Below are 26,299 nucleotides of genomic sequence, written 5' to 3'. Positions count from 1 at the left end.
TGAAGAAATTCCTATGCATATAAAGTGAAAGTTTATATGTTATTATATATTACTGCCTTTGGCCCAAATGATAGCATGTTCTACATGCTATTCTGCACATGGCTTAAATTTTGCTTTCATTTTGGAGGTTGCTTCCCATCATTTCATTCACAGCCTCCTCAATCTCTCTCTCTCTCTCTCTTTTTCTTTTAAGATCTTATTTATTTATTCACGAGAGACACACACAGAGAGAAAGAGACACAAGCAGAGGGAGAAGCAGGCTCCTTGAGGGGAACCCAATGCGGAACTCAATCCCAGGACCCAGGATCACGACCTGAGCCAAAGGCAGATGCACAACCACTGAGCCACCCAAGTGCCCCTCACAGCCACCTCAATCTTGTTCACAGCTACAGAATTTTTCTTTTTGCTCAGACCTGCTGCTCATTTCCACCTCCCTCCTTTTGAGGGCAGGGCTGGTTTCCTTCATGTGAGAGAGTACCAGTGGAGGGACAGGGTGGGTCACCACAGTCAGACCCTGAACTCAGATGCCCACTGCAGGGCTGTTTCAAGTGCACTCAGCTCAGCCAGCCTTCCAGGCACCCATCAGAGACAGGCTCTGGATAGGCAGCCCCTGGATGGTGGAAGGCTCTTTGGATCATACCTCTCCCCATCCATCTCAGCTTCATTATCTTGGGCTTGAGTGGCCCCCAGGCCACCACTGTGGTGGAGGATTCTTGGGAAAGACTCCACCAGCCCCCTCCTTTCAAGAAGGCCACTGGGGAGAACCAATCTGCTTGGTGCGGGGTGGGCATGAGGACTGACCCTCTCCCACTGCTGCTTGGGGCAGCCTCCGTCTCTCCAGGAGCCCCAGAAAAATACATTTTCAAAAGAAAAGACTTTCAGGCCCCTGCACAGGTTGAGCAAGTGCCCCTGAGACAATTTCTTCTCCAGAGATGCCCCCAGCAGGTCTGGATGCCAGGAGCAGGATCATGGGCACAGAGCTGGGCAGTGGGGTCAGGGTGATTATCACCATGGCCTACATGTCTCTAAGCAGTTTCTGGGCAACCCCAGGAGATGCGGCATGCAGGTGTGCAGAGCCAGGGCCAGGGCCGAGCACAGTCTTGCCCTCCAGCCCTGCCCGGGAGCCCCTCTTGTGCCAGGCCCCCTGCCTGGACAGGTCCAAGCCAGTGACACTGGGCAAGGCCTGGGAAAAGGCTGCTCCCTTGGGGGCCTAGTGGCCCCCTCCTTTTTCTCTTCCTGCCTGTTCCAACACTACTCTCCCCCCCGGTCGGTCTGTGGGAAGAATGCCGTGTCCTCTGAACGGGGGCCAAGAGTGACAGGTGGTGGCAGTCCGAGCTGCATGGCCCCTGGTGTAAGGGATCCTCTCCTCCGTCCCCGCCTCCCCTGCCCGCGCCCCTGCCTCCGCCTCTGCCCACCCAGCCCAATCCCTTACAACTGCCCCAGGAGTGCTCCTGGGCAGCCGCTGCAAGTCAGGCGGCCATCAGGTTGCCCCTCTCTGCTCCAAAAGCCTCAGTCAGCTGGCCCTGGCTCCTCTCAGCCAGACAAGAGAAGGAACCTGACAGCCTGACACACCTCAGTCTTCTTTCTGCAGCTAGAAAGACTTGAGTAGACAAGCAGAAGCACACGCCTCCCTACCTCATGGCGACAGAAAACGGAGCAGTGGAGCTGGAAATCCAGAGCCCATCAACAGGTGCCAAGCTGGGGCAGGATACAGAGGGAGGAGCCTGGGAAGGGGGTGTTTGAATCCAGGGCTAGGCCCATTCCTCAGTGGCAGTTCTGTGCCCCCTGCGGCCTTTTCTGTACGGCTCATGAAGGGCCCAGAAATTATAACTATTTCTGGGTAAGTTTGGGCGGGGTTGAGGGCCTATGCGAAGCCCTCCCTGGAGAGACAGGGAAAATGTTAAGCGCTCATGATGGCACCCAAACATTCAAGGCCAGGGATGGTGGGGGTATCAAGGTGCATCAGAGGACCAGAAGTCTCCCCCAGGGGCCTCTCAGGCGCCAGCGGCCCATCTCTAGAGGCCATTAGATGGCCCCAGAGCCTCAGTGGGACATGCATTCGCAGATCGCTGCCTAGGTGGGGACTTGGGCCCAGAGCTGGTCCTTGGCCAGCCTGGCCCCAGGAGGGGAGGGTAGATCCTGACCAGTATCCCTCTTCCTTCTCAGACAAGGCACCTAATGGTACAGCAGGTGAAGGACCTCTGGCTACAGAGAAAGAGTCTGGTCCACCAGATCCAAAGAAAGGCCCTGGGCCCCCAGATGGGAAGAAAGAACCTGGCCCCTCAGACCCAAAGGAAGAACCTGGCCCCCCAGATGCAAAGAAAGAACCCGGGACCCCACAACCAAAGAAAGAGCCTGACCCACCCACCGTGCAGAAAGATGCCAAAGTTGCTGCCCTAAAGAAAGAGGACGGGGCCCTGGCCCAACCCTCAACTAGCAGCCAGGGCCCTGAGGGAAAAGGTGATATGGGTGGGGGGCCTGCGGAGGGCGGTGTTGGGCAGCCAGCAGCCCTGCCGCAGGAGACTGCGACAGCAGAGGCCAGCGTCAAGAAGTCCAGTGCCAAGCAGGAGGAGGCCTCAGGCAGCCAGGGCCCCCCAGAGCCCAAGGCACACAAGAAGGCGGCCGAGGGCCAAGCAGGGGTCAGGAGGGGCTCACCCGCCTTTCTGCACAGCCCCAGCTGCCCTGCCATCATCTCCAGGTGAATGTCCCCAGTCTGGCAGTGGGGAGGGGTCCAAGGCTCTGTCCCCAGAAGTTGTGTTTAGTTCCTATGTCTTGGGCGTCCTTGTCGCCACGTTCAGTGCCAGATTGGGCAGTTCTGATGTTTAGTATCTGTCCTGGGCATTGGTTCTACTACCTTGCGCCCCTGCAGAAATCAGGACATGGTGATAGTTCATAGACACCTGGAATGTCAAGACAGAGAGGTCCTTGAAGACTTCTTCATGGAGCTAGTGGAATCCAGAGTTCCCCTTACTCTGTGAACTTGGTTTTAGCCAAGGGCAGGACTGAGATATTGGGAGGAAAAGATAACATTTCTTCTTACTATGATATAAAAAATAACTAATAATTAGATTGATAGATCATTTCTAATGCTTTCATAACTTTAATATAGATCAGTCTTATGAGGCAATCTGTTAGACTTACCTGAATGCTAATCATATGAATGATATTAATGATACATTATAAACCACAGTAATAGCACTCTATCAGTCTGAATTATGTATTAATATCAATTAATACATTGATATCACTGATACATTAATCAATTGCATTGCTACAGTTTGTATGAATCAAGAGCTCCATAATCTAATTGTAATCACATAATGATTAACCAAAACAACAATCCCATTAGTAGATGTTAATGATCTATTAGTGCATTGAGAGTCAAGATAATGACCACCGTCATGTATAGTGTTATTAATGTCCCTTGATTTAGTATAAAGTGAATTCGAATGCCTCACCCCGTGTATTTGAGGACATGGTGGGGACCAGAGCAGGAAGGGAGAATAGGGAATGGTTGTATTGACTCTGAATTACAGAAGAGCCTGTGGAAGCATCAAGGCCTCCTGGAGGCAGAAGCAGTGCTGTAGCTATTAAAGGCCTCACCTTTGTGTTCTCACATTCTAGGCCTGAGAAGCTGCCAGCTGAGGAACCCCTGAATGAGGCATCAGACCTCATCTTTGAAGGGGTGCCTGTGACCCCCAGCCCCAATGATCCGGGGCCAGCCAAGGTAGAAGAAGGAGGGAAGAACATCCCGGCAGAGAGCCAGAAGGAAGCTGGAGAGAAGGCTTCAGGCCAGGCTGACCAGGCTACGGTGCAAGGGGACACCTCAAGGGGGATCGAGTTCCAGGCTGTTCCCTCGGAGAAATCGGAGGTGGGGCAGGCCCTCTGTCCCACAGCCAAGGAGGAGGACTGCTTCCAGATTTTGGGTAGGCCAGGGCAGGTGGGGGCTGAGGAGGGAAGGGGGGGTACCCAGGTGTCCCCACGTCTCCCTGTTTAGAGGACTGAGCTGCTCTGAGCCATGCCTCACCCAGGCTGACCCATCTGGGTGTCACACAACTCTAAGAAGTACAAGTTCCTAGTCTCTTTCGATAGATGAGGAAATGGAGTCTCAGAGAAAGGGAAATGGAGTGAGTGTCCCAAATCCACAGCTAGGACGGGATTTGAACCTATCCAAACAGAGCCACTTCAGAGCTCGCTTTTGGCTTTCTTTTACTTTGTAATGGGATTTTGAAAAAAAAAAAAATCAGGTTTTGGAGCAGCACCAACTCTCTGGACAGTGGAATTTGAAGTCAGTCTGTAGAATGGCTCAAAGGCCAGGCTTTGGTAGTTAAAGGACGTCCTGGAGGGGGTGGGGAGGGTCATGAGAGCCATAGAGGGCTGGTGAGCTGAGAAGCATAGGTGCCTGTGCATGGGAGCAGTGACCAAGGAAGCTGGGCACGTGAGATGGGGCAGGACTGTGGAGTGGCCTTAAGTGACAATCAGACAAGGAGCTGGTGGTTTGGTGGTTTATTCAATGGGCAGCAGGAGCCACTGAGCATGAGCAAGCTTGGGGAGCAGGTGAATAGGGAAAAGGCCTGGGTAGGGGTGCAGCAGGGCTGGGGGTGGGGTGAGATAGGGTCAGAAGAGCCCAGAGTGTCCTGACACCCATCCCCTCCAGGCTGAGGTGCCTTGGAAGCCCAGCCAGCTGACGGGTCAGCGGCACAGTGCCACCCAGACAGGGTGGGAGGGCCTGGCGGCAGGGTGGCAGCCAGGAGACCTGCCACCTCCCCCAAGCAGCAGCAGAAACTTCTCCCTCGCCCCCTCCAGAAATCACATCCTTGGGGTGACGGGACCTGAACAACCTCCAAGGGCCATCAGATTTATCACCAGCCCGGCTTCCCTGCTGTCTCTTGCTATTTTTAAAGAGGTTTCCATTCCCGATGACTCAGCCTGTCGGCCGCCAGGGCCCGCTGTTCCCCATGGTTGCCGCTAGGTGGCAGCCCCTCCCCACAAACATTTCCGTCCCCGGCTCCTCCCGGCCCTCCCCCTGCCCTTGGGCCATGCCCAGGTTGGGCAACCATTCGGCCAGGCCTGCCAGCTCCTGGTGTAATTAGAAGGGATGGTAGGCGGGTCCCGTCACCTACCCCATCATTCAGGCATAGTAAGGCCTCTCTGGCACTCCACGATTTCGTGTCCCCCACGCCCCCACCACACACACACAGCCAACTTTTATTCTTTAATGGAAATGCAGGTAGTTTGGGATGGAGACTTATAATGCCAGAGGGTCTGAGAAGTCCAATCAGCTGTCCCCATTGTTGTGCTAGGAGACGCTGAGCCCCCTCTGACAGAGTCCCAAGGCCATTTTGTGTGTTGGTGGCAGAGCTGAAACTGGAAACTGGGACCCCTAGCCCCTATCCTGGAGCCAGCTGTCCTCCAGGTATCACTTGGTGAACTTCCCTGGATGGGGCCCAGGCCAGGCAGGAGGGGGTGGTGCTGGGGCACATGCTCATCAAAGGATGGTTCTGCTCTGCCTCCCCAGATGATTGTCCGCCACCCCCAGCCCCCTTTCCCCACCGCATCGTGGAGCTGAGGCCTGGGAACGTCAACAGTCAATTCAGCCTGAACTCCAAGGAGGCGTTGGGCGGGTGAGAGCTGGGACCCCGAGCCCTTGGCCCACAGGCAGGAGAGCATCAAGCCCCGACATGTGCAAGGCCCCTCCACACCTCAATTGTACATGATCTACACGGACACAACTAATTCCACATGCTCACTTGCCTCTTCCTACATAAGCTGTCACGTGGGTTGATATGCACTCATGTCCCCGTGTCTCACACAGACACACCATTGATTAGGCAGTATTTCCCATAGGAGACGAGCAGTACTTTCCTGTCTGTTTTAGTTTCAGGTACCACCCTAACCACCTCAAAGGGCTTCATAAAAAGCCCTATAGGTGCCTTCTTCTGGGGCCCAGAGCCACAGGGCTCATGCTTATGACAAGGCTGTGAGCTGTAACATTCAGGGGCCATCCTGTGGATGAGCCTACCCGTCCTGTCCCCATGGTTTGTGCGATTCAGCCACTGTCCCTGCAATAGAGCTCACAGCTTCAGGAGGGAGTCAGGGTAGCCAGGGCAAGCATCCCATCTCACAGAGGGGGATCCAGACAGGAGCAGAACACAAACTCCTACCTCAGCCCGGTTCCCCCCAGGAACCCTCTCCCTCCCAACCTCTTCTCTCTTCAGCGGCAAGTTTGGAGCAGTCTGTACCTGCACAGAGAAAGCCACAGGCCTCAAGTTGGCAGCCAAGGTCATCAAGAAACAGACACCCAAAGACAAGGTAGTAGGGGCTGGCTCCGTGGGATGGAGAGGGGATCCTTCAAGTGCGTACGTCTCACCTCCCTCCATCCATATGTCTGCACCAGGGGCTTGGTGTGTGAACCTTGATGCGCTGAAGATGTCACTCAGATAGACAGATGGACAGACAGACAACCCTGCCACAGGGGCCTGAAGCCCCTACCCATAAACAAGACACCTCAGGTGGTGAACTTACCCTGGGGACTTCCCCTTCTAGGCACAGGACCTTCCTGCCTTCTGTTTGGTTCAAACACGATGAGTGCGGGCTCTGTGCCAGGCCCTGTGCTGGGCACTGGGGGTCCCAAAGTGAAATGAGTATGGTTTCCTCCCTCAGGGAGTGCCAAGGTAATCAGACCTGTCCAGAACTGTGCCTCCACACCTGGCCCAGCCTGGGTTCAGAGGCCGAGGGCAGTGTTTGTTTAAGGAACGAATGAAAGAGTGGATGAATGAATGAATGTAGGCAGAGGCCCATGTGGAGTAAGAGTCAGGTGCGGTAAGAGGAGGTGATGACTACCTAGCCACCTGTTGTGGTGAGGGCTGTAACTCAGGAAAGCTAGAGTGGGGGTCAGGCAGGGTCTCAGGTGGGGTCAGGAGGGGATCGAGAGAGTTTCAGCAGAGTTTAGAGGGGGTCAGGTGGAGGTCAAGAGGGGGTAAGGAGGGGACTGCAGAGGAGTCTTCTGATTTATCTGGCCTGTCTCTCTCCAATGAAGGCTCAAAGGGGTTGCTGGTTCCAGTGGAGAGGCAGGGAAGAGAGTTTCAAGCCAAGGGGACTGTGAGAGGGAAAGCCTGAAGAACAGGAGTGGCAGAGGCCTGTTATGGACTCTTGGGTTGAGGCAGGGGAGCCAAGAAGTATGGTCATCTGAGACAGAGAGACAGCACCTGTGGAGGCCTTGAGCCCAGGAGGAGCATGAGGAGAAGCTCCAGAGCCCAGCAGCCCTGCCTTTCCATCACGGCTCTAGCACACTGGGAAGCCATGCAGTTTCCATGTGACTTCATCTTTCTCCAGCTCTTGCACTTGCCTGCTGGGTCTCCAGGCCTCTGTCATGGACCTGGCTCAGTATAGATGCTCAAGATATCTGCTCTGGAGATTAATAAGAATCTGCTCCTGATTAATTAATTATTGAGCCCTTTTTCTGGGCCATTCACTGTGCCAGGTGCTGGGGAAGCAGCAGTGAAGTCCATGAGTCCCTGTCCTCCTGGGCTGACATGCTAGAACAGGGCAGACAACTAAACACAACATGGACAGAAAGCATGGCATTAGGAACTGAGAAGTGCTAGGAAGAAATATAATGCCAGGTAGGGGACAGGGAGTGTAGGGCCCATGGGGGCCATCAAGATAGGGTGGTGAGGTCAGGCATCTCTTGAGGAAGCATGGGTCCAGTGAGATGTGAATGAAGTACTAGAATCATGGAGAAAATGGGAAAATCGGGACAGTGATGTGATGCTGAGGAGTGAGGGGACAGGCAGGGGGAAGAGACCCATCTGTAGCATTTAGAAATTTCTCTGGTTATAAATATTCCTACCATGGCTGATTTCAAGCTACCAGTGAGACAGCTGGCATTCACCCTTTCTGAAAGTGACAAATAATGGCAGCTTAGGCCAGGAAGGCAGTGGTGGAACAGGTGAGAAGTTGCTGGATTTGAAATCTAGAGGGATTTCCCGATGCAGGGTGTGAGAATGAGAGGAATCTGGGTCAGCTCCTGTTTGTCCTGCATGCCTAGGCAAGGGGGCCTGCCCTTTTGCAGACAGGCAAGCTGAAGGCTACTCAGCTGTGGGGCAGGGGCAGTGGCAAGGGTTTCATTTGGACCTGAGAGATCCAGGATGTCTCTTAGCCGTCCGAGGGGAATGGCAGTTAGGCCTTTGGAGCTGTTGGTGCCTGCAGTTCAAGGGCACATTCAGTGGTGGAAATGAGGATTTGGGAATTAATCACATTTGCATGGAATGGCAAGGACTTGAGGAGAAAACCCAGGGAGAGAGTGCAGTGGGGAGAGTGATGAGTGGAGGACTGGCCCTCAGGCACCCCAGTATTCAGTCGGTGGGGAAGAACTGGCAAAGGAACAGTCTCCCGGCAGGAATGACCCATGGCGAGGACATGAGCTGGGGGTAGGGAGAGATGGGAAGCAAGGAGGCTGGCAAGGAGGAGGCCGGGCAGTGGTGGAGGCCAGGCCCGACAGGTCCGGTCCAGAGCAGAGGTATGGAGGGTGGAGGGCAGTGTGCGGTGACACTCCGGTTGTAACCCTGGCTTCCCTGGTGCCCAGGAAATGGTGATGCTTGAGATCGAGGTGATGAACCAGCTGAACCACCGCAACCTGATCCAGCTCTATGCGGCCATCGAGACCTCGCATGAGATAGTCCTGTTCATGGAGTAGTGAGTGCTGGCAGTGGGGCAGGGGATTGGGTGGCGGTGCCAGCTGGCCCGGAAGCAAGCCTGTAGAGGGGTCTGTGCACACAGCATCGAGGGCGGCGAACTCTTCGAGAGGATTGTGGATGAGGATTATCAGCTGACTGAGGTGGACACCATGGTGTTTGTCAGGCAGATCTGCGACGGGATCCTCTTCATGCACAAGATGCGGGTTCTGCACCTGGACCTCAAGGTACTGAGGCTGGGGCCTCCCGGGATGGGCAGAAGCAGCATCTGGCCACGTAAAACCAGGGTTGCAAGCAGCTATCCCTCCAACCTCCCATTCGTCCTTCTCATCCTCTCTCCATCCTTCTATCTGTAGATCTCAAGGGGTTTATTGAGGCTTTACTAAGTACCAGAGCCAGGGATACAAAAGAGAGTAAAAAACACTTGGTCCTAGCTCTCAGGGGCTTCTAGTGTAGTACTAAGTGCACATCCTCTGTCCTGTGAGCCCCAAGCTCAGCGTCTCATGCATAGAACTTGCTGAGTGTTGCTAAAGTGTTGCTGGCCCCTCACAGTGCTGGGAGCGTTTGTTCATTTACTCCACAAGTGTCTGCGGAGGCCCTCCTATATGGGCGGCAGTGTAGTAGGTGGTGGACATCCAGTAGTCAACAAAATGGCCAAAAATTCCTGCCCTCGTGGAACTTTTGTTCTAGAAGGGGAGTCAGGAAAGTAAATCAATTAAGTATAGCATGAGTGCAGCAACAGACATGCGAGAGGCGCCAGCAAAAAGTGAAAGAATATTGGGATCCCTTCTCTGACCTTGCTCCAATCCTTGCACAGAGCTGGTCAGGGAGAGCAAATGGGCTGCTTCGGGCATGAGGCCGGCCGTGGTCAGCTGGTCGCAGGTGCTGGAGCACGAAGCCGGCTGTGGTGTAGGGGAGGCAGGAGCAGCGCATGCACCGGGGGCCGGGAGCTAGTGTCTGCAGGACAGGGGGCAGGGCTGGCACCCATCGGCCTGGTGGCTAGGACCTGCGTTCGTTCCTCTGCTGTTACCTGTCGAGTGCCTCTCTTGTGTGAGGCTGCTCCTGCGCTGCTGGGCACTGTGCATTACCGCAGGGGTGACGAAGGACGTGCCCCTGTCCCCTAGAGCCTCCAGGTTAGTGGGGGACACAGACGTTCCTAAAATAGATCATTTTCAACCTGTGACAAGCGTTACAAAAAGTATGCGAGGGTAACGGGGAGGCAGAGCAGGTGAATGTGGAGAGGCAGCGGGGGGCCAGAGCCTCGGTGGCAGAAGTGGGGCTGGGCCTGGCCTACACCCCTGCCGGGCTGGCTTGGGGCCAGAGCTGTTCTGGGGGGCTGTGTGAACCATCTGGCAGCCCACCGGCAGGCTGGCGTGCTCACCCATAGGTGGGAGGTGGGAGGCTAACAGCTTCCTTTGTCTTCCTGACCAGTGAGGGTAAGGAGGTGGGTTTCAACGGGCAACGTGGCAGCTGGGAATCTCGGAGGCGCCTGTCACCACCAAGCACATAGAGGAAGGGGGCTGGTGCCAGTGCCTGTGGTGGAGGGAAGAGGGGTATGATCTGAAAATGGAGCCAATCTGATTTGCTGATGTGGGAGGGGGTGGGAGACAGAGAAAGGGGAGAGTAGGGTGACTCCTGAGCTTCTGGACAGAGCTGGCGCCTGCGCAACGCGTCGGAGACCTGTCATTGCCCCGCAAAAGCCAGTGCCTGTGGGGCAGAGCAGGGTCCCCGGTTAAAGCACAGCGCCTGGGGAAGAAGCTGTCTTAAACCTCTTTATCCTTAAATGTGTTTTTTCAGGATAGCAGTAAGTTTCTCATTGAAAAGGGGTCTCACAGTGAAGTAAGTTGGGCAAACCGTGGCCTGAAGGCTCCTCCCAGGGCTCTTTGGGAAGTTTCGATCCTTCAGGAGGGATCGGAGTATGTCTTGCTCCCCCAAAAGATTGTACCCTGGGATCTTCCTCTGCTTTCCATGTTTTGTTCAAACACCAGGTTGAGCTACTCAGGTCATTAGCTGGATGCATCAGTTCAAAAAACCACCTTCAGAACGCACCTTCTCATCAAATGCCGGCAGAGCCCAGATGAACAACGAGGGCTAGGCCAGGGTGGGTGGAGAACCCGGAGACCTGGGGCCAGACACCTGGTTCAGGCGGCAGTGGTGACTGACACCAGGTGCTGTGTGGCTGTTTGGTGAGGGCTTCTGGGGCTTCAGGAGGTGTCAGAGGTCAGGAAAGCAGTGTTTTTGTGTGAAGTCTCCTGCCTTTTAACCATTATTAACTACCTAAAATGTTTCTGCCTTGGGACCTTAGATTAGTCTTATGTCCTTATGTTATGTGAGAAGGAAATGGAGGCCGTTCCAGGAACATCATTCACACACTCACCTGTGCTGGTGCCACGGGATTCCCAGGAGCCTTGGCTGAGCACTTCCTCAGTGCCTTAGTTAGACACTGGTGGGGGGAACAAGGAGGCCAGGAAAAGATGGTTCCTCTCCTGGGAAAGTCTGTCTCAGGGCTTTAGGGTCCTTGTCTGTGCCAGGAGCAGGCAGGTCCAGGGGTCTCTGACGGGCTGCCCACTTTGGCAGCCTGAGCCTCTGGTCCAGAGAGCTTGGGATTTGGGTGGACCTGGGTGCGGGGGGAAGGGTGAGCTGGGTCAGAGGTCAATTCGGGCCACCCCCTTCTCCTCAGCCAGAGAACATCCTGTGTGTCAACACCACAGGCCATATGGTGAAGATCATTGACTTTGGCCTGGCACGGAGGTACCACGTTGGTGGGTGGGGAGGGCAGGGCAAGCCTTTGAGGTGGGCAGGAGACAGGGGAGGTGCGGAGGGTGCCAGAGAATGGGCCAGGGCAGTGCTCTGACCTCTTGCTCTCACTCCCAGGTATAATCCCAATGAGAAGCTGAAGGTGAATTTTGGGACACCAGAGTTTCTGTCACCTGAGGTGGTGAATTATGACCAAATCTCTGATAAGACAGACATGTGGAGTATGGGGGTCATTACCTATATGCTGTGAGTCTTGCAGGAGTTTGGTGTCTATGGGGGTGGGACACATGGGTGGGTAGCTGGAACCAAAATTGGCCTTGGGGTCTTGGAAAGGTGGGTTCCATCTCCCCACTCCCTCAGTCAGGGGTTTGCAGAGATTGGGAGTGCTAGGGAGAACCAGAAAAGGAGAACTTCGTACCCATTTTGTAGATGAAGAAATGAAGGCCCTTCAAGGCATAATATCCTAGTCTAGGGCTCTGGACAACAGATCTTTGATGAGTGGGGGCAGAGGGGCAACAGACATTTTCTGTACATTCATCATTCCTCTTCTTCACTGTAACCCTGGGAAGCTGGGATGATTATGGTCATTTTTTATAAATGAGAAGAGTGAGGCTCAGAGAGGGGAAGTGACTTGCCCAAGGTCACCCAGCCAGCGTCAAGCCCAGGTTTATCCCACTCGAGAGGCTGGGTGTCTTTTCAGGATATGATGCTGCTTCCTAGGATCTGCCTCCATCCCCTGGGCTCCCAAAGGTGACTCAGTATCTCCAGTCTCACCTCCCTGCACCCTGACATCCCCTCTCCCCAGGCTGAGCGGCCTCTCCCCCTTCCTGGGAGATGATGACACAGAGACCCTAAACAACGTTCTCTCTTCCAACTGGTACTTTGATGAGGAGACCTTTGAGGCTGTGTCCGATGAAGCCAAAGACTTTGTCTCCAACCTAATTGTCAAGGACCAGAGGTGAGGCTCATTTGAGGACACAAACCCCAAGCATGCAAGCCCCGTGTGTGTGTGTGTGTGTGTGTGTGCACGTGGGCTGGCAGGGTAGGAAGAAGGCCGGGCCGGCTGGGTTCTGGTGCTTCACAAGCATGCCGCCCGCCCTCACCACACTGCCCCCTCCCACAGGGCCCGGATGAGCGCTGCCCAGTGCCTTGCCCACCCCTGGCTCAACAACCTGGCAGAGAAAGCCAAGCGCTGTAACCGACGCCTCAAGTCTCAGATCTTGCTTAAGAAATACCTCATGAAGAGGCGCTGGAAGGTACCACTGGATGGGGTGGGGAGGCGGGAGGGGCCGCAGGCAGGAAGAGCTCCTGGCACTAGATCCCAGGCCCCACCAGCCCTGCCTTGGCAGCTTCTATGGACCAGGCCTAGCCCTGTCTGGAAAACAAGATTGGCTTTTCTCTCTTTGTCCTGGGCTGATTCCTGTCCTGGAGCAGTGACCCTCCACCCACCACCCCCACCATGGGGAGGGGTGTCTATTTGAGGCTCATGCTCAGAAAAAGATCTCTGACTCCATCACAGGCCTCTTCCCTTCATTTTACAAATACTTATTGAACATATACTACTTCTAAGCCCTGGGAGTACACCTATGGACAAAAGAGATAAGGATTTTAGTCCTTTGTGGACTTACTTTGGGTAGGGGCTGGGGAGTTATTAAAAAAGGATTAAGGAAGGGGTCTAGAAAAAAAACCTAAGGATGATCAGGAGTGCCAGGGGAGGGTTGCACTTTTAATAAGGTGGTCAAGAAGGGCCCACTGGGAAGGAACATGTGAACAAAAAACCCGAAGGAGATGAGGAGTGAACCATGCTGATCTGGGGAGAAGAGTGTTCCAGGGAGAGGGAAGAGCCAGTGCAAAGGCCCTGAGGCACAAGCGTGGTTGGCAAGTGTGAGGAACAGGTAGGAGGCCAGTAAGGCTGGAGTGGGATGAGCAAGGGTTTAAGGCAGAAGAAATCAGACAGTAATGGGGGCAGGAGGTGGAGGGATTTGTTGGCCATGGTAAGGGGCTTAGGTTTGAGTTGGAGTGAAACAGGAACCATTGGAGCATCTAGAGCAGAGAGGTACTCAGGTCTGGCCGGTCACCTGTTGAAGGAAGGAAGAGGGAATCCTGGAAGATACAGTATCATGGCCCCTCCTGTGGCCATTTTGGGCACTGCATCCTCCCTAGCGTCTGGCCATTGTGGAATGAAGACAGTCTTTAGGAGATGCTCAGCTGCCCCAGTTTCTCCAATGCCCCAAGGCTGACCACCATCCTTCTCCCTCATCCCTCAGAAAAACTTCATTGCCGTCAGTGCTGCAAACCGCTTCAAGAAGATCAGCAGCTCGGGGGCACTCATGGCTCTGGGGGTCTGAGCCCCAGGAGCGGCTGAGGCCTGGACGCAGCCGCACGGTGGCCGGGGCTGAGGCCACACAGCCCAGAAGGCCAGAGCAGATGGGCCAGACCCCCAGGGTGAGCTGGCTAGGACAAGGCTGCGCCAGGCTGGGAGGCTCGGGGCTCCCCACGACCCCGCGCAGCAACTGCTTCCCCGACGTGAGCCGCCTCAGATGTGGCCTGAATCAATCCTGCTAATGCCTCCCCAGACAGATCCCCGGCCCCATCAGCCACAGCCCAGATGCCACAAGCCCTGTTGTTCCCTCCTCAGCTCCCCCTCTTGGAATCGCTGCCCTGGTGACCCCTGCTTGGCCTCACCTGGGGTATCCCTGGCTCGAGCTTTCTCCTAGCTGGACCGGGAAGACTGGGGGTCCCAGCATGTGGGGCTTCTGTGGTTGTGGCGGGAAGCCCTTGGTGGGGCAGGAAGGCAGCAAGGCCAATTCCTGAGGCCCAGCTGCCAGGGGAGACAGAGCAGGCTTTGTGAGAGAGGACCTCCATGCCCCCGCCCGCCTCCCCACTCCCAACAGATAAGGCCTAGTACACACCATCTGGCTTGGCCCAGCCCCCGCCCACCTTCCTTACGACCACCAACACACAGGAACTCTGTGTGAGAGAGGGACGCCCAGCCCAGGCCTGGCGCAGGGGAGAGGAGAGGCCTGGGGGACAGGGAGACCACCCCCGAGCTTGCCTGAGGGCCAGGCTGGCCCAGCCCAGCCACTCCGGGCCCTCGTCCTAAGGGTCACCCATGGCTTCAGATGATGGGGTCAGCGGGCCCAGGAGGAGTGGGAAGGCCTTCGGGCAGTCCCCAACCTGCTCTCAGCTTGTGCCTTGTAAATAAATGTACAGGTTGGATGTGGCTCCCTTCCCTCTGTGTGTGCATGCACTTGGGTGAGGTCAGAGATGACCACAGTTCACTGAGCACTGCTGTGTGCCAGGCCCTCCAGGGGCACTTCAGTGCACAGCGTGGTGGTTCCCGGCACAACCTCAGGAGCCAGGCTGCCCAGTCCTGGGCAAGCAGCTTCCCTACTTTGAGCCTCAGTTTACTCCTCTGTCACAGCACCATCCAACATTTTTGGGTGTTTACTGAGTGCAAGGATCCATTTAATTGCTTGTGTGGATATTAACTCATTTGTCCTTCACAGCAAGCTTACGAGGTGGGTATTATTATTATTATTCCTATTTTACAGAGGGGAAAACTGAGGCTTAGAGAAGGAAAGGATGTTAAAGGCTATTCAACAGTCAGAAGCCAGAGCTTGAAATGAACTCTCCTGTCTCCCGAACAAGGCTCTGCCCATGCCCATGAGCCACTCTGCTTCTCACCAGAACGAGGTGTCAGCAGAAAGCAGAGTCTCCAGGTGGAGCCAGAAGTTTGGGCAGGCCCATGGGTGCCTCTGCTGGACCTGCAGTGAGGGGAGGGGTCTCCTTGGGGGGTAAGGGAAAGAGAGCTGTTCTCCGCTCTTTCCATGAACCACAGCCTGCTGCACCCAGGGCCTGCAGTGCAGGGGAGGAGGCTCCACCTGCTGGAGAGGGCAGCCCTGAGGGCAAAAGAGCTTGACCCTATTAGGGCACAGCCTTTCTGGCTGTGAGGACAACTGAGTCAGACAGAGGTGATACTGGCCTAAGTGGGGCAGCTGGTCTGCCTGCTTGAGGTGAATTGGTTCCAGCAGGAATGGCGGTGACAGCAGTTCACATGCACGGAGTACTGCTAGGTACCAGCCCTGGGTACCCCCTGGTCTGGCTCCATGTACTCAGGATCACATTGATTGCTCACAGTGAGATCCTGCAGGGCACGCATTGTGTCATGGCTACCTCTTGGATGGGGAAACCCAGCCTCAGGGAGGTTAAGCCATTTGCTTGGTGTTGCACAGCTAGTCGATGGCAGAGCCAGGGCTTGCACCAGACAGTATGGGCCCAGAGGCCCTGTTCCCAGCTGCCACACTGACCACCTCTTAAGAAATCTTAGACTTAACTATACATCAAGACCTTGTTCATCCCTACCTCCCCTGACTCCATGAATATTGGCCCGGAGGGCACGGCTGGGGGTTGTCACCCCCACTCTTGCCGTGTTCCAGCAGATGTGTGCAGACTTCCATTGCAGCAGGTGCCATGTAGGGCAAGGTGTGGCAGATTTGAGGATCTAAGCCCGGTGGGTCTTACACTCAGGGTTTGGAGGGTCTGGGGAACCTGGGTTGGGGCTCTCGATGGGATGTGGGCTTACAGGCAAAGCCCCCAGGGCCATGGATCCCTGCCTGCCTGCCTGCCTGCCCGCCTGATCACCACCTGCCAGCTGGGCCAGGCTTGTGGTTTCCTCTGAGTTCTCTCAGCGTCGTTGGCCCCAACCCAGGCTGAGCCTCGGCCACACAGCGTGATGATGAGAGATGAGTCACACCCATGGGGTGGCGGGGGGGCGGGGGGGGGTGGAATGAGGAAATGAGGTCCAGCCATAGCACAGATTCAGGGCTGGGATTCAGCTGGGGAAACCGAGGCCAAAACGAGGAAGGCCCCTCAACAGAGAGCGACACCTGGGACTAGAACCCAGGACCCCTGACTCTCAGCACAGGTCTCAATTTCCTCCATAATATACAAATGACAATCTCAGCTCTGCTCTCTACTGCCACTCCTAGGTCGTTGTGACAGTCGCAAGATGGAATAGGGCGCTCATTCACTGTATTTCACAGATGTAGAAACAGTTCAGAGAGGGAAGGTGACATGCCCAAGGCTACACAGCAAAGTAACACTTCCTAGGAAGGAAGCCCACCCAGAGCCATGGAACAGGGCTGATCACTGCTTCTGTTCCTATCACCTCCCAGGAACACATCTTGGAAAGCATTTTTTGATTTATCAGAGGCCTCCTTTGGGCCTCCCCTGGTCCCTGGAGGTAAAGGATATAGACTTGACAAAATGGGTAGGGAAATGGGGGTTCAGAGAGATTTTGTTCCCTCCGAGGGCCACAGAGCACATGCAGGAAAAAGGCACAGCAGCAGCCCCCAGTGTGGGGCTGAGTTTCTGCCTCTCTGCGGGCCTGGGCCCCAGCCCTACTACCATCACTAGAACTCCCATCCCAGGCAGCCTCGCAGGGAAAAGATTTTCACCCTAGAAGCCATCCTGATGGAGGGAGAGACTCCATGGCTGTTTGGGGCCTGCCAGCTGGAGCCAGAGCTGCAGCCAAAGCTCTGGACTGTGATTCTTCAAGTGCCTGGTACCAGGCTGTGAGCATCCCCTGCCCCTTGCTTACTCTGCCCTGCCCACCAGGCCCCTCCTGCAATGACACCGTGATCTTCCCTGCAAGGTGCACTGTGCCCCACGGGGCCTATACCATGAGCTTGCCCTGCCCAGGGTCCTGGGCACCCCTTGTGGGCTAAGAGGGGTTAACACCCTCAGTGGGACAGCTCCTCCCGGCTGGTTCCAGCCCAGAGAGCGTTCCTCCAAGACTATTTCCTGCCTCTGGGCCTTGTCCAGGCCCACAGTGACCACCCCCATGGGTCTGAGGCCGCATCTGGTTTGGATTACACCAGGCCTGGTGACGCTGCCTCTTCCTGTCTGCGTCCAGTGGCCTTGAATTCCACTGGCCACCTTGGACCCAACAGGGCAGTGGTGGGAAAAGATTCAGCCAGTGACAGGGCCGCCCGAGGGTGTGAAGCAGTCAGGGCTGTCCTGAAGGATGTGCCTATTTGCACCGAGCTCCCTATCTCGCGGCTGCCCACGCACCTGTTCCTTTCAGCCACCTTCATGGCTGTTATTTACTGAGCACCAGGCACCATAGCAAGTGATTTCCATTTATTTATTTTTATTTTTTTTAAGATTTTATTTATTTATTCATAGACACACACAGAGAGAGAGAGGCAGAGATACAGGCAGAGGGAGAAGCAGGCTCCATACAGGGAGCCCGATGTGGGACTCGATCCCGGGTCCCCAGGATCACACCCCAGGCTGCAGGCGGCGCCAAACCGCTGCACCACCAGGGCTGCCCGTGATTTCTATTTATGAACTCATATCATCCCCACCCTATGAGTGGATATTTCCATTAGATATCTCATTAAAATGAGGAAGGTGAAGCTCAGGAAGTTTATGGACATGTCCATGAGTCCCCAGCCAGTAAATGGTAGGGTCACTATGCAAAGCAGGCAGTCCGACTTCTGACATATCCAATCATATCACAGCTGTTTGTTGAGTCCCTGCTCTGGGCCTGGGCCTGTGCTAGAACCTGGAGGTGAATTAGTCATGGTCTTCACCTCCAGGGAGCTCACACCCTTTGGAACCCCACTGGGTGGGAGCTTGGGGGTTAGGGTGAAGCTGGAGGACCATGGAAGAAGACATGAACCCTTATTCCCTTTTCTCCAGTGGCAGGAAGTGACACCCAGGCTGAGAGCAATAAGGAGCAGGCCTTTTCCAGATGGAGTGAGGATGGTGTTTTGGGCAGAGGAGAGCGCATGTCCAAAGGCTTGTAGCTAAGAGCCAGGTCGTCTTGGAGCCTTCCAGAGTGGCTTTTACATATGATGAAGCAGGAAATAAGTCTGGAGAAGTTGGCAGGGGCCTCAAATGCCAGCCTGAATCAGGGCAATAGGGAGACATGGAGGGGTTTGGAGCAAAGGAGGCACATTACCAGATCTGTGGTTTACAAGGATCCCTGAAGCCAGCAAGGACAGTGAGCAGGAGAGAAGGACTGGAGGCAGGGAGGCCAGAAGGAGGCTGGGCCATGTCTGCTTGAGCGGTAGAGAGAGCTGTGGGGACAGGAGGGAGATGCAGGTCTCCGGCACCTCTAGGGAGACAGGCTAATGACAGAGACTCAGCTCAGGTCACACAGAACGGGATTCAAATCTACTTATTTGCCCTCTCTGAGCCTTAGTTTCCTGTCTGTAAAATGGGATAATAACAGTTCCTGTCTCCCAGGGACAATGAATTACATGAGGTATGTGGATATTGTAGCTGGCCCAGGCTGCCGACCTTCTGTTTGTTCTACAACTATTTCTCTGGACCCTAATGTGTTCCAGACAGTGTTCTAGGTCCTGGGGGCAAGCAGCCAGGAGACAAAAATCTCTGGCCTTGTGGAACTTTATTCTAGGTGGGAGAACTCTGACCAGGCAGTGGTCGGTGGGTGGGGGCAGCATGTGGGAGGGCTGCTCAAAGGACAGAGTTTGCACAGAGATCAAAGGGGACTCTGGGGGTTGGTGGAAGACTGTTCCCGGCAGAAGGAAGAGCAAGTGCAAAGACTGGAGTGAGGGTAGGACTTGCAGGGATGAAGCCAGATAACACGGTCCCAGAGGACTTGGGCTTCTGTTCTGAGCAGGCCAGGGAGCCCCGGGGGCTTCTCTGAGATTTAATCCATGGCGAATGGATGAATGGGAGGGTGGCCATGACCCCATTTGTCCACTCAGCAAACCTTTATTGAGGGCCTTCTGTGTGCTAGTCACTGGGTTAGGGAAATCAATATAATGAAAAGGCAGACCAACCCCTGCTCCCTGAAGCTCACATTCTAAGGCAGAAACAATAAAAAGTGAACACACATAGAAATGCATAATCCCACATTACAGGAAGTGCCTGGTGGAGGAAACAAATAGGATGCAGAGATGGAGAGTAATCTGGAGGCATCTAATCAGATAAGGGGTTGAGAGGGGTGGTTTCTCTGAGTAGATGATATTTAACTTGGCCTCCTGATGTTGAGAAGTCAGCCAGTGGGGAGGAGCATTCCAGGTGGAGGGGACAGCTAGTGCAAGGGCCGGAGGTGGAAACAGCACTCACCAGGGAGTTGGCTGTCTTCCGGAGCAAGAGGGTCAGCCTCTCCTTTGTATCCAAGACAGATCAGGGCTCCCTGAGGGCTGTGGTCAGGAGGAGGCAGCCCTGGACTTTCCAGGGGCCACCAGGCAGGATTCTGGCTGTGTGACTAAATGGGCCTCTGGTCTGTTTTTAGCCTGGAACCACTTCCTTTGGCCCCACCAGCCACCCTGTCACCACCCAGTTACCAGTGGGGCGGGAACAAGGATCAGGCGCCTCTGGCTGTGTGGGGACAGAGGTTTGCCACTTGCAAAGGAAGGAGCAGAGCAACGGAGCTGAGGGTACCAGGTCCCCCTGTGGGCTTGTCTCATGTTCTGATTTTATTCTTGTTGGCTGAATTGTACACATAGTATGTAGGATGAGGTTTCCCATATACCAGTCCTGGGGTTTGAAAACATTACCCCCATTTTTTTTTAAAGATTTTATTTATTTATTCATGAGAGACACACACACACAGAGAAACAGAGACATAGGCAGAGGGAGAAGCAGGCTCCAAACCAGACGCTTAACCGCTGAGCCACCCAGGCGTCCCGCATTACCCCCATTTTACAGATGAAAAAAGCGATACTCAGAGATGTGAGTCCACGTGCTCAAAGTCACATGGCAAGGAAGAGGAGATGCCAGGAACTGAACCCAAAGCCTGTCTCTATAACAGTCTCCCCTTCCCCTCTATGCCCCCATCTCCATAAGAACTGGACCTTCCCCTGGGGGTAGATTGGGTTCAGGGGACCTGCCCCTGGGACCCAATCTTTTTTTTTTTTTAATTTTTTTTTTTAAATTTATTTATGATAGTCACAGAGAGAGAGAGAGAGAGAGAGGCAGAGACACAGGCAGAGGGAGAAGCAGGCTCCATGCACCGGGAGCCCGATGTGGGATTCGATCCCAGGTCTCCGGGATCGCGCCCTGGGCCAAAGGCAGGCGCCAAACCGCTGCGCCACCCAGGGATCCCCCCTGGGACCCAATCTTAAAAAAAAAATTAGGGCAGCCGTGGTGGCCCAGCGGTTTAGTTCCACCTTCAGCCAGGGGCCTGATCCTGGAGCCCAAGCAGGCTCCCTGCATGGAGCCTGCTTCTCCCTCTGCCTGTGTCTCTGCCATTCTCTCTCTCTCTCTCTCTCTGTGTGTGTGTCTGTCATGAATAAATAAATAAAATCTTAAAAAAAAAAAAATTTAAGAACTGCATTGCAGTTTCCTTGTGCCAGACCAGGTTCCAAACACTTTGCATACATGAATACATGAATATTAATTCATGTAATCCTCATAACAACCCCATAGGAATAGGTATTGTTAGTGCCGATAGGTTACAGATGAGGAAAACACAGAGAAGGGAAGCCACTTGCCCGAGGTCATACAGCTAGCAAGGCACAGAGCTGGGGTCTAAATGTGGGCAGTTGGGCTCCAGAGCTCCTTCTTCTAGCCGCTGTACCTGCTGCCTCTGGCAGCTTGGCCTTCAGGGGTGATAGGAGCCTGTGTGGAGACAGGAGACAGGAGACAGGATGTTTTGGCTGAAGACTAGATTGCTAGGTCCCATACACTCCCCACAGGCAGACAGGCCAGGCCGGCTGACCCAACCTCCCCCTTCTTCCTCATCACTGTGGCTGCCTCTGAGTGGCCCGCCCTCATCAGGACAGGGTCTCCAGGCCCCTGGCTCAGGCTGTCTGGGTGTGGGGAGTGTTGAGCTCTGGGCAGTGGAATGGGGAAGGAAGCGGGTGGGTGGGGGGAGCAGCGGGAGATAAGATGTGGAGGTTGGAGGAGTCTGAGGGTGGGGGTGGCCTCCCTGGGGGCAGGAAGAGCAGAGCCCAGAGCACCAGCAGGTGAGGAACTTGCTGACAGTCCTTCAGAGCTGCCAGACTTGGATGGGAAGAGGTGGCCTCTAAAGACAGCGGGGTCCCCTTTCCTGGAACCCCTGGTGTAGAGGGGATTCAGAAATTGGGCAGGAGGTGCCCTTTCAGCTCTGATATTCCAAGAATCTAAACTGCTGTGATTAAAAACTCTGGAATATTCTTAAATACCCCTGATTCTATCATGTTAGAATTTGATTTAGCCTGACTCTATAAGACAACTTGGCACCCTTTTCACTCTAACCTGCTGGGGAGGAGGGGAGGGATTGGGATCCCCTCCTGGAGACAGACAAGCCTCCAGTGAAGAGGGTCCCTGAGGCAGAGCCAGATGGGACAGCCCCTGCCCTCTAAGAGCCATACAGTTTAGGCAGCAGAGGAGTTACCTGCTCCTGCTTTGCTGTGTGACCTTGGGCACGTTGCTTGCTTTCTCTGGGCTTGGTGTGTCCATCTTTGCTGACGTGCTCTCTCTGGGTCGGTCCAGCTTAGGCATTCTGCATCTCTGCTAAGCACCGTCCACCCCTCCAGGTGGGGGTGGCGAGGCGGGAGCCACAGGGCGTCTGTTGGTCATGGAAAGAATGTGAGGGCAGGAGGCCCAGTGGGTGGGGTCCTCAGGCTGGGCAGCAAGCAAAAGGCAACATGAGATCATGGTGTCTGGGCCTTCTAGTCCAGCACCTCTGGGGATGGGATCCCCTCCAGGCAGTCCCCCATGTCAGACCCTCCCCTGGGACCCAGACTCAGAGTCAGGCTGCCCTTTCCCCAACCCCTGCTAGGCAAAGGGAGTGAAATCAGGGCCCAGAGAGATGGGCACTCATCCAGGCTCATACAGCGAGGCCAAGGCAGGCACTGAGCCCGGGGTCCTGTTTGGGAATTGGGGCTGAGGCAACTTGTCTTCACTTCTTGACCATGTTGGGGGGTCAGAAAGGGACACAGAGAGAGGGCTCCCATAGCTGAGTCTATGCACCAGGGTGTGGTTGACCCTTTTTTGCACGTTTCCCCAGGACAAAGGGTGAGACATGGCTTTTTTTTTTTTCCTTCCCCAAGCCCCCACCCCAGTTCAGAGGCTCAGCTCCATTGAGGATGGTTGGAGCAGGAGGCAGAGGCCTGGGCTCCCAGTTCAGCCAGCCTCCCTATCCTCCTACTAGCCCAGGACACAGGCTGGGAAGGGACTGGGGTCACCAGGTCTCCACAGGAATGCACCACAGGGAACAGTGCCCGGCAGAGGCCTCTTTCCCTGACCCAACTAAGAAAGAACACTTACTCCCCTGAATCTGTTTGTCCCTGTCTCTGTAACTGTTTGTCTCTGTGCATCGCACACACCCATACTCCCACAGAGGTATACACCTTGGAACAACCCACATGAGTGAGCATCTCTTTCTCCTCTCCCCACCCCTGCCTGCCCCGCTCACACAGAACTTCCCCCTCCTCTTCACCCATCAGGCTTCCCAGATGTGATGAGACAGGACAGACCCTCTCTTGTCCCCACATCGTTGCTAGATGGATTCCAGGTTAGGGTCCTGCATGCATGGTGGGGAGGGGCCCTACAGCTGGCCAGGCACTTTCTCACCCCCTTCCGGCCACAGTGAGCCCCCACCCTGCGGGTCCCCCCTCCACCCTGGCGGCTCTGGAGTCTGTGGGAACCAGACAGTTGGGACTGTCCAGCCGGGCTTGCTTCCGCCCAGGCCCCAGGGGACCTGCTGAGGGAGGAGGGAGCAGCAGAGGCTGCAATCAGCATGGCCGCCTGCCTGAGTGAGGCCCTTGGATGGACTGGGCAGCCTGCTGGACCGAAGGGTCTCCAGCCCCGAGGGTGTTGCTTTATGGTGATAGAAGACCCAGCAGGCCCTTACACCAAACTCCAGAAAGGGGGTTCCCCCAGTATCCCTGGCCTCTTTCTTTTCTCTGTATACCCAGGATCCAGATGGGGGTAGCGAGGCTCCAGAAGGAAGGGCTTTGCTTCAGCAACTCTAGTATTGAAGGGTGTGGGGGACAGGGAGATTCCAGAGGTCTGTTCCTCTGAAGGGGGCCATGAATGTACTCATTTCTCCTGCTTCTGCCCAAGGGAGAGGCTAGAAGAGGCCAGAGGTCAGGGCTCTGTCACTTCTGATCTGTACCCAGGATAGCCACCCACTCCCACCATTACAGAAATGCTTTCTTAAGGAGTCATCAGGAGGCCTTGGAGAGCTGGGGACTCAGGGAAGTCCGCCATTCGTGTGGGAAATGCAGACAAGGTGACTGGTGCCTGCCTTTGGGGTCAGGGTGCCTCTTTTGTACTGGCATTCCAGGATTCCATAAAAGCCCCTCCCACTCTAGAGTCACCCCCAGCTCTGCTCCTACCCTGCGTCCATCCCCTGCATCCTCACTCAGACTGCAGGACAGGGGCTACATTTGCTGCCATCTGGAGTCAGATCTAATGAGCCCCAGGCTCTCTGAGCCTCAGTTTCTACCACCGTAAAATGGGGATGACATTCCAAATTGCACAGAGTTTGGTGAAAGGATATATACAAGCCCAGGACCAAATAAATGCCACAGATCGTCACATTATGAACACTCATAAGGGGGGTGAGGGTGCTGAGTCACAGAGCTTGGGGCTGGAGAATTAGCCCCTCAGGCCAGCCCAGCTTCGCCCCCTGCCTGGTGTCTTAGCTACACCCTTTTCTCTCTTCTCTATTCCCTGATCCCCCTTCCTCCACCTTCTTGGGAAACTCCCTGAGAAAGTCCCCAGCAGGAGAAAGCCTCATGTGGGACATTTTCCTCCAGGGTCCCCTGCCCCTGCCCCACAATCCCACAACCACAGCCACCGCACACAGAACCAGGCATCCCGGCCCTCAGCCCCCAACCATCCAGGAAGCTGGCCCTCATCATCACACTGGTTTTATTGGCCCTGAGAGCCACAGAGTCAACCCCAAGGGGGCCCTGCCTCCCCTCTCCCTCAAGTCCATCCGGAGGCCCTGGGGGCCGGCTGGCTGAGTGTTCACTACTCCAATCTTGGCTTCCTGTCCCGATCGTTGGCGTGCCAGGCCTGGGTCCCTTGAGAACTCCCCAGATCCTAGAGTCAGGCTCAGCTTGGAGCGTGGTGTAGTTGGCAGGGGCCCTGCAGGGACTGCCCGAGGCCAGGCCAGCTTCACTCAAAGAAGAACATTCCTGGTGTCCGGTATAGGCAGGGGGTCAGCCCCAATGGGTAGCTGGAGCCTCCCTGGACAGGGAAGCTGCCTGCAACCCAGGGTTCCTTGGGGTCAGCTGGCAGGGGCAACGGGGCCCGCAGTGAGGCTGGAGGGGTAGGTGGTGCAGGAGAGGGGGCTGCTGAGGCCAAGAGGTGCTCAAGGCCTGGATCAGTCCCCATGCAGAAATTCAGTGCCTGCAGCCGGCACTGGTAGCTGCTCCCGATGCCCGCCTCTGGGGTCAAGATGGGTGTGGGGGCCTTGCTAAAACCCTCAGCCTCGGAGAAGCCAGCAGGAAAGCCAAATGCCGGGCATGGGGAAGACGAGGGGGCCACGGGGAGCTCCCCTGGGCCTGCAGGCTTAGGTGTGGGCGTCTCTTTGGGCTCCGTCAGCAGCCGAGGCCTGGCATCAGGGGTCGCAGGGCACATGCTAGCTGGTAAGGCCCCCACCAGACCCCCAAAGCTTAGGCCCTTGGGCTCTGGCAGCTCCGGTGGGAATGGGCACTGCCTGGCAGTCATGGCATCAGGGACTCCTGGATCCCGGCTGCTCCCTCTGAGGGGTCCACGTCGTGCCTTGGCAGGGCCCCTGGCTCCCTCGGCACCTGCTCGCCGGGTGAAGCGTCGGCGTCGGCGCAGGAAGCTGCCGTGCTCAAACATGTCGTGGCAGTCGGGGTCCAGCGTCCAGTAGCTGCCCTTGCCTGGCTTGCGGTCATCGCGGGGCACCTTGACAAAGCACTCATTGAGTGACAGGTTGTGGCGGATGCTGTTCTGCCAGCCGGGCCGGTTGTGGCGGTAGAAGGCGAAGCGGCCCATGATGTAGCGGTAGATGCCACTGAGTGTGGCCCGCTGGCCTGGTGAGCTCTGGATGGCCATGGCGATCAGAGCTATGTAGCTGTAGGGAGGCTTGGTGGGCTCCGCCGCGGGGGCCAAGGGCCCGGGCAGGGGCTGCTGCTGCATGCTGGCCGGGCTGGCCGGGCTGGCCGGGCTGGCGGCTGCCGGGACCACGGAGGGGCCAGGCTCAGCGTCCAGAGCTGGTGTCCGGCACAGCCCGCCCGGGCTGGTTAAAAGGCCCACTGGCCCAGCCTCCCAGCCTGGAAAGGCAAAAAGGGGTGGGCCCACCAGGCTGCCCTCCCTTCCTCCCTCGCCCCCCTCCCCCAAGGCCCGAGAGAGAGAGAGAGAGAGAGAGAGAGAGAGAGAGAGAGAGGCGGGCAGGGAGGCCAGAACTGGGAAGCTGTGAGCAGCTGTGGGAGGTGGGGAGCGGGGGTAGGAGGGAAGGGACTGGGACCCCCAGGCGATGTGTGCTGGGAGGTGGTGGCTGCAAGGGACAGGACATGCAACTGAGTGAGACAGAGACAGAGAAACAAAAAGAGACAGAGGCAATTAAAAACAGAGAGAAAGACACAGAGGTCGAGACATGACAAGAGAAACGGTGGCACACACAACGAGGACAGAGGCAGAGACATACATAGAGACGAAGAGGAGGCCGAAAGAACAGAGACACACGTGGCCAGACACACACACGCACGCACCGCACAGACAAAGTTGGGATCGCTGAAAGAAATCAGTCTACAGAGATAGAGTGAAAGAGACAGATCCCGAGAGAGAGACGCAGGCCCAGACACAAGAGATGGAGGCAGAGAGACACAGAGAGACCCACTGGGGAGAGACAAAGATTCAACGCTGAACTGGAGAACTGGGGGCACCGGTGGGAAAAG

General features: G+C 55.7%; 2 protein-coding genes across 2 annotated transcripts; one reads left to right on the top strand and one right to left on the bottom strand.

Moving 5' to 3' along the window:
* Positions 1-1,401: 1,401 nt before the first annotated feature.
* MYLK2 (myosin light chain kinase 2) lies at positions 1,402-14,677 on the top strand. The gene is made up of 12 exons (XM_041733447.1): positions 1,402-1,690; positions 2,167-2,698; positions 3,625-3,926; positions 5,519-5,624; positions 6,219-6,312; positions 8,588-8,697; positions 8,782-8,923; positions 11,377-11,447; positions 11,571-11,699; positions 12,259-12,411; positions 12,577-12,709; positions 13,721-14,677. Exons 1-12 carry the CDS (start codon positions 1,639-1,641, stop codon positions 13,799-13,801), a joined length of 1,905 nt encoding a protein of 634 aa, XP_041589381.1. The 5' UTR covers positions 1,402-1,638; the 3' UTR covers positions 13,802-14,677.
* Positions 14,678-24,282: 9,605 nt separating this feature from the next.
* On the bottom strand, positions 24,283-25,728 carry FOXS1 (forkhead box S1). The gene has a single exon (XM_041732909.1). It carries the CDS (start codon positions 25,539-25,541, stop codon positions 24,549-24,551), a length of 993 nt encoding a protein of 330 aa, XP_041588843.1. The 5' UTR covers positions 25,542-25,728; the 3' UTR covers positions 24,283-24,548.
* Between the last annotated feature and the right edge of the window lie 571 nt (positions 25,729-26,299).

The sequence above is a fragment of the Vulpes lagopus genome, chromosome 18 (genome assembly GCF_018345385.1).
Source record: "Vulpes lagopus strain Blue_001 chromosome 18, ASM1834538v1, whole genome shotgun sequence".
NCBI classification, from domain to species: domain Eukaryota; kingdom Metazoa; phylum Chordata; class Mammalia; order Carnivora; family Canidae; genus Vulpes; species Vulpes lagopus.
Note: the sequence above shows the minus strand (reverse complement) of the source record. Positions and strands in the feature narration are given on the sequence as shown.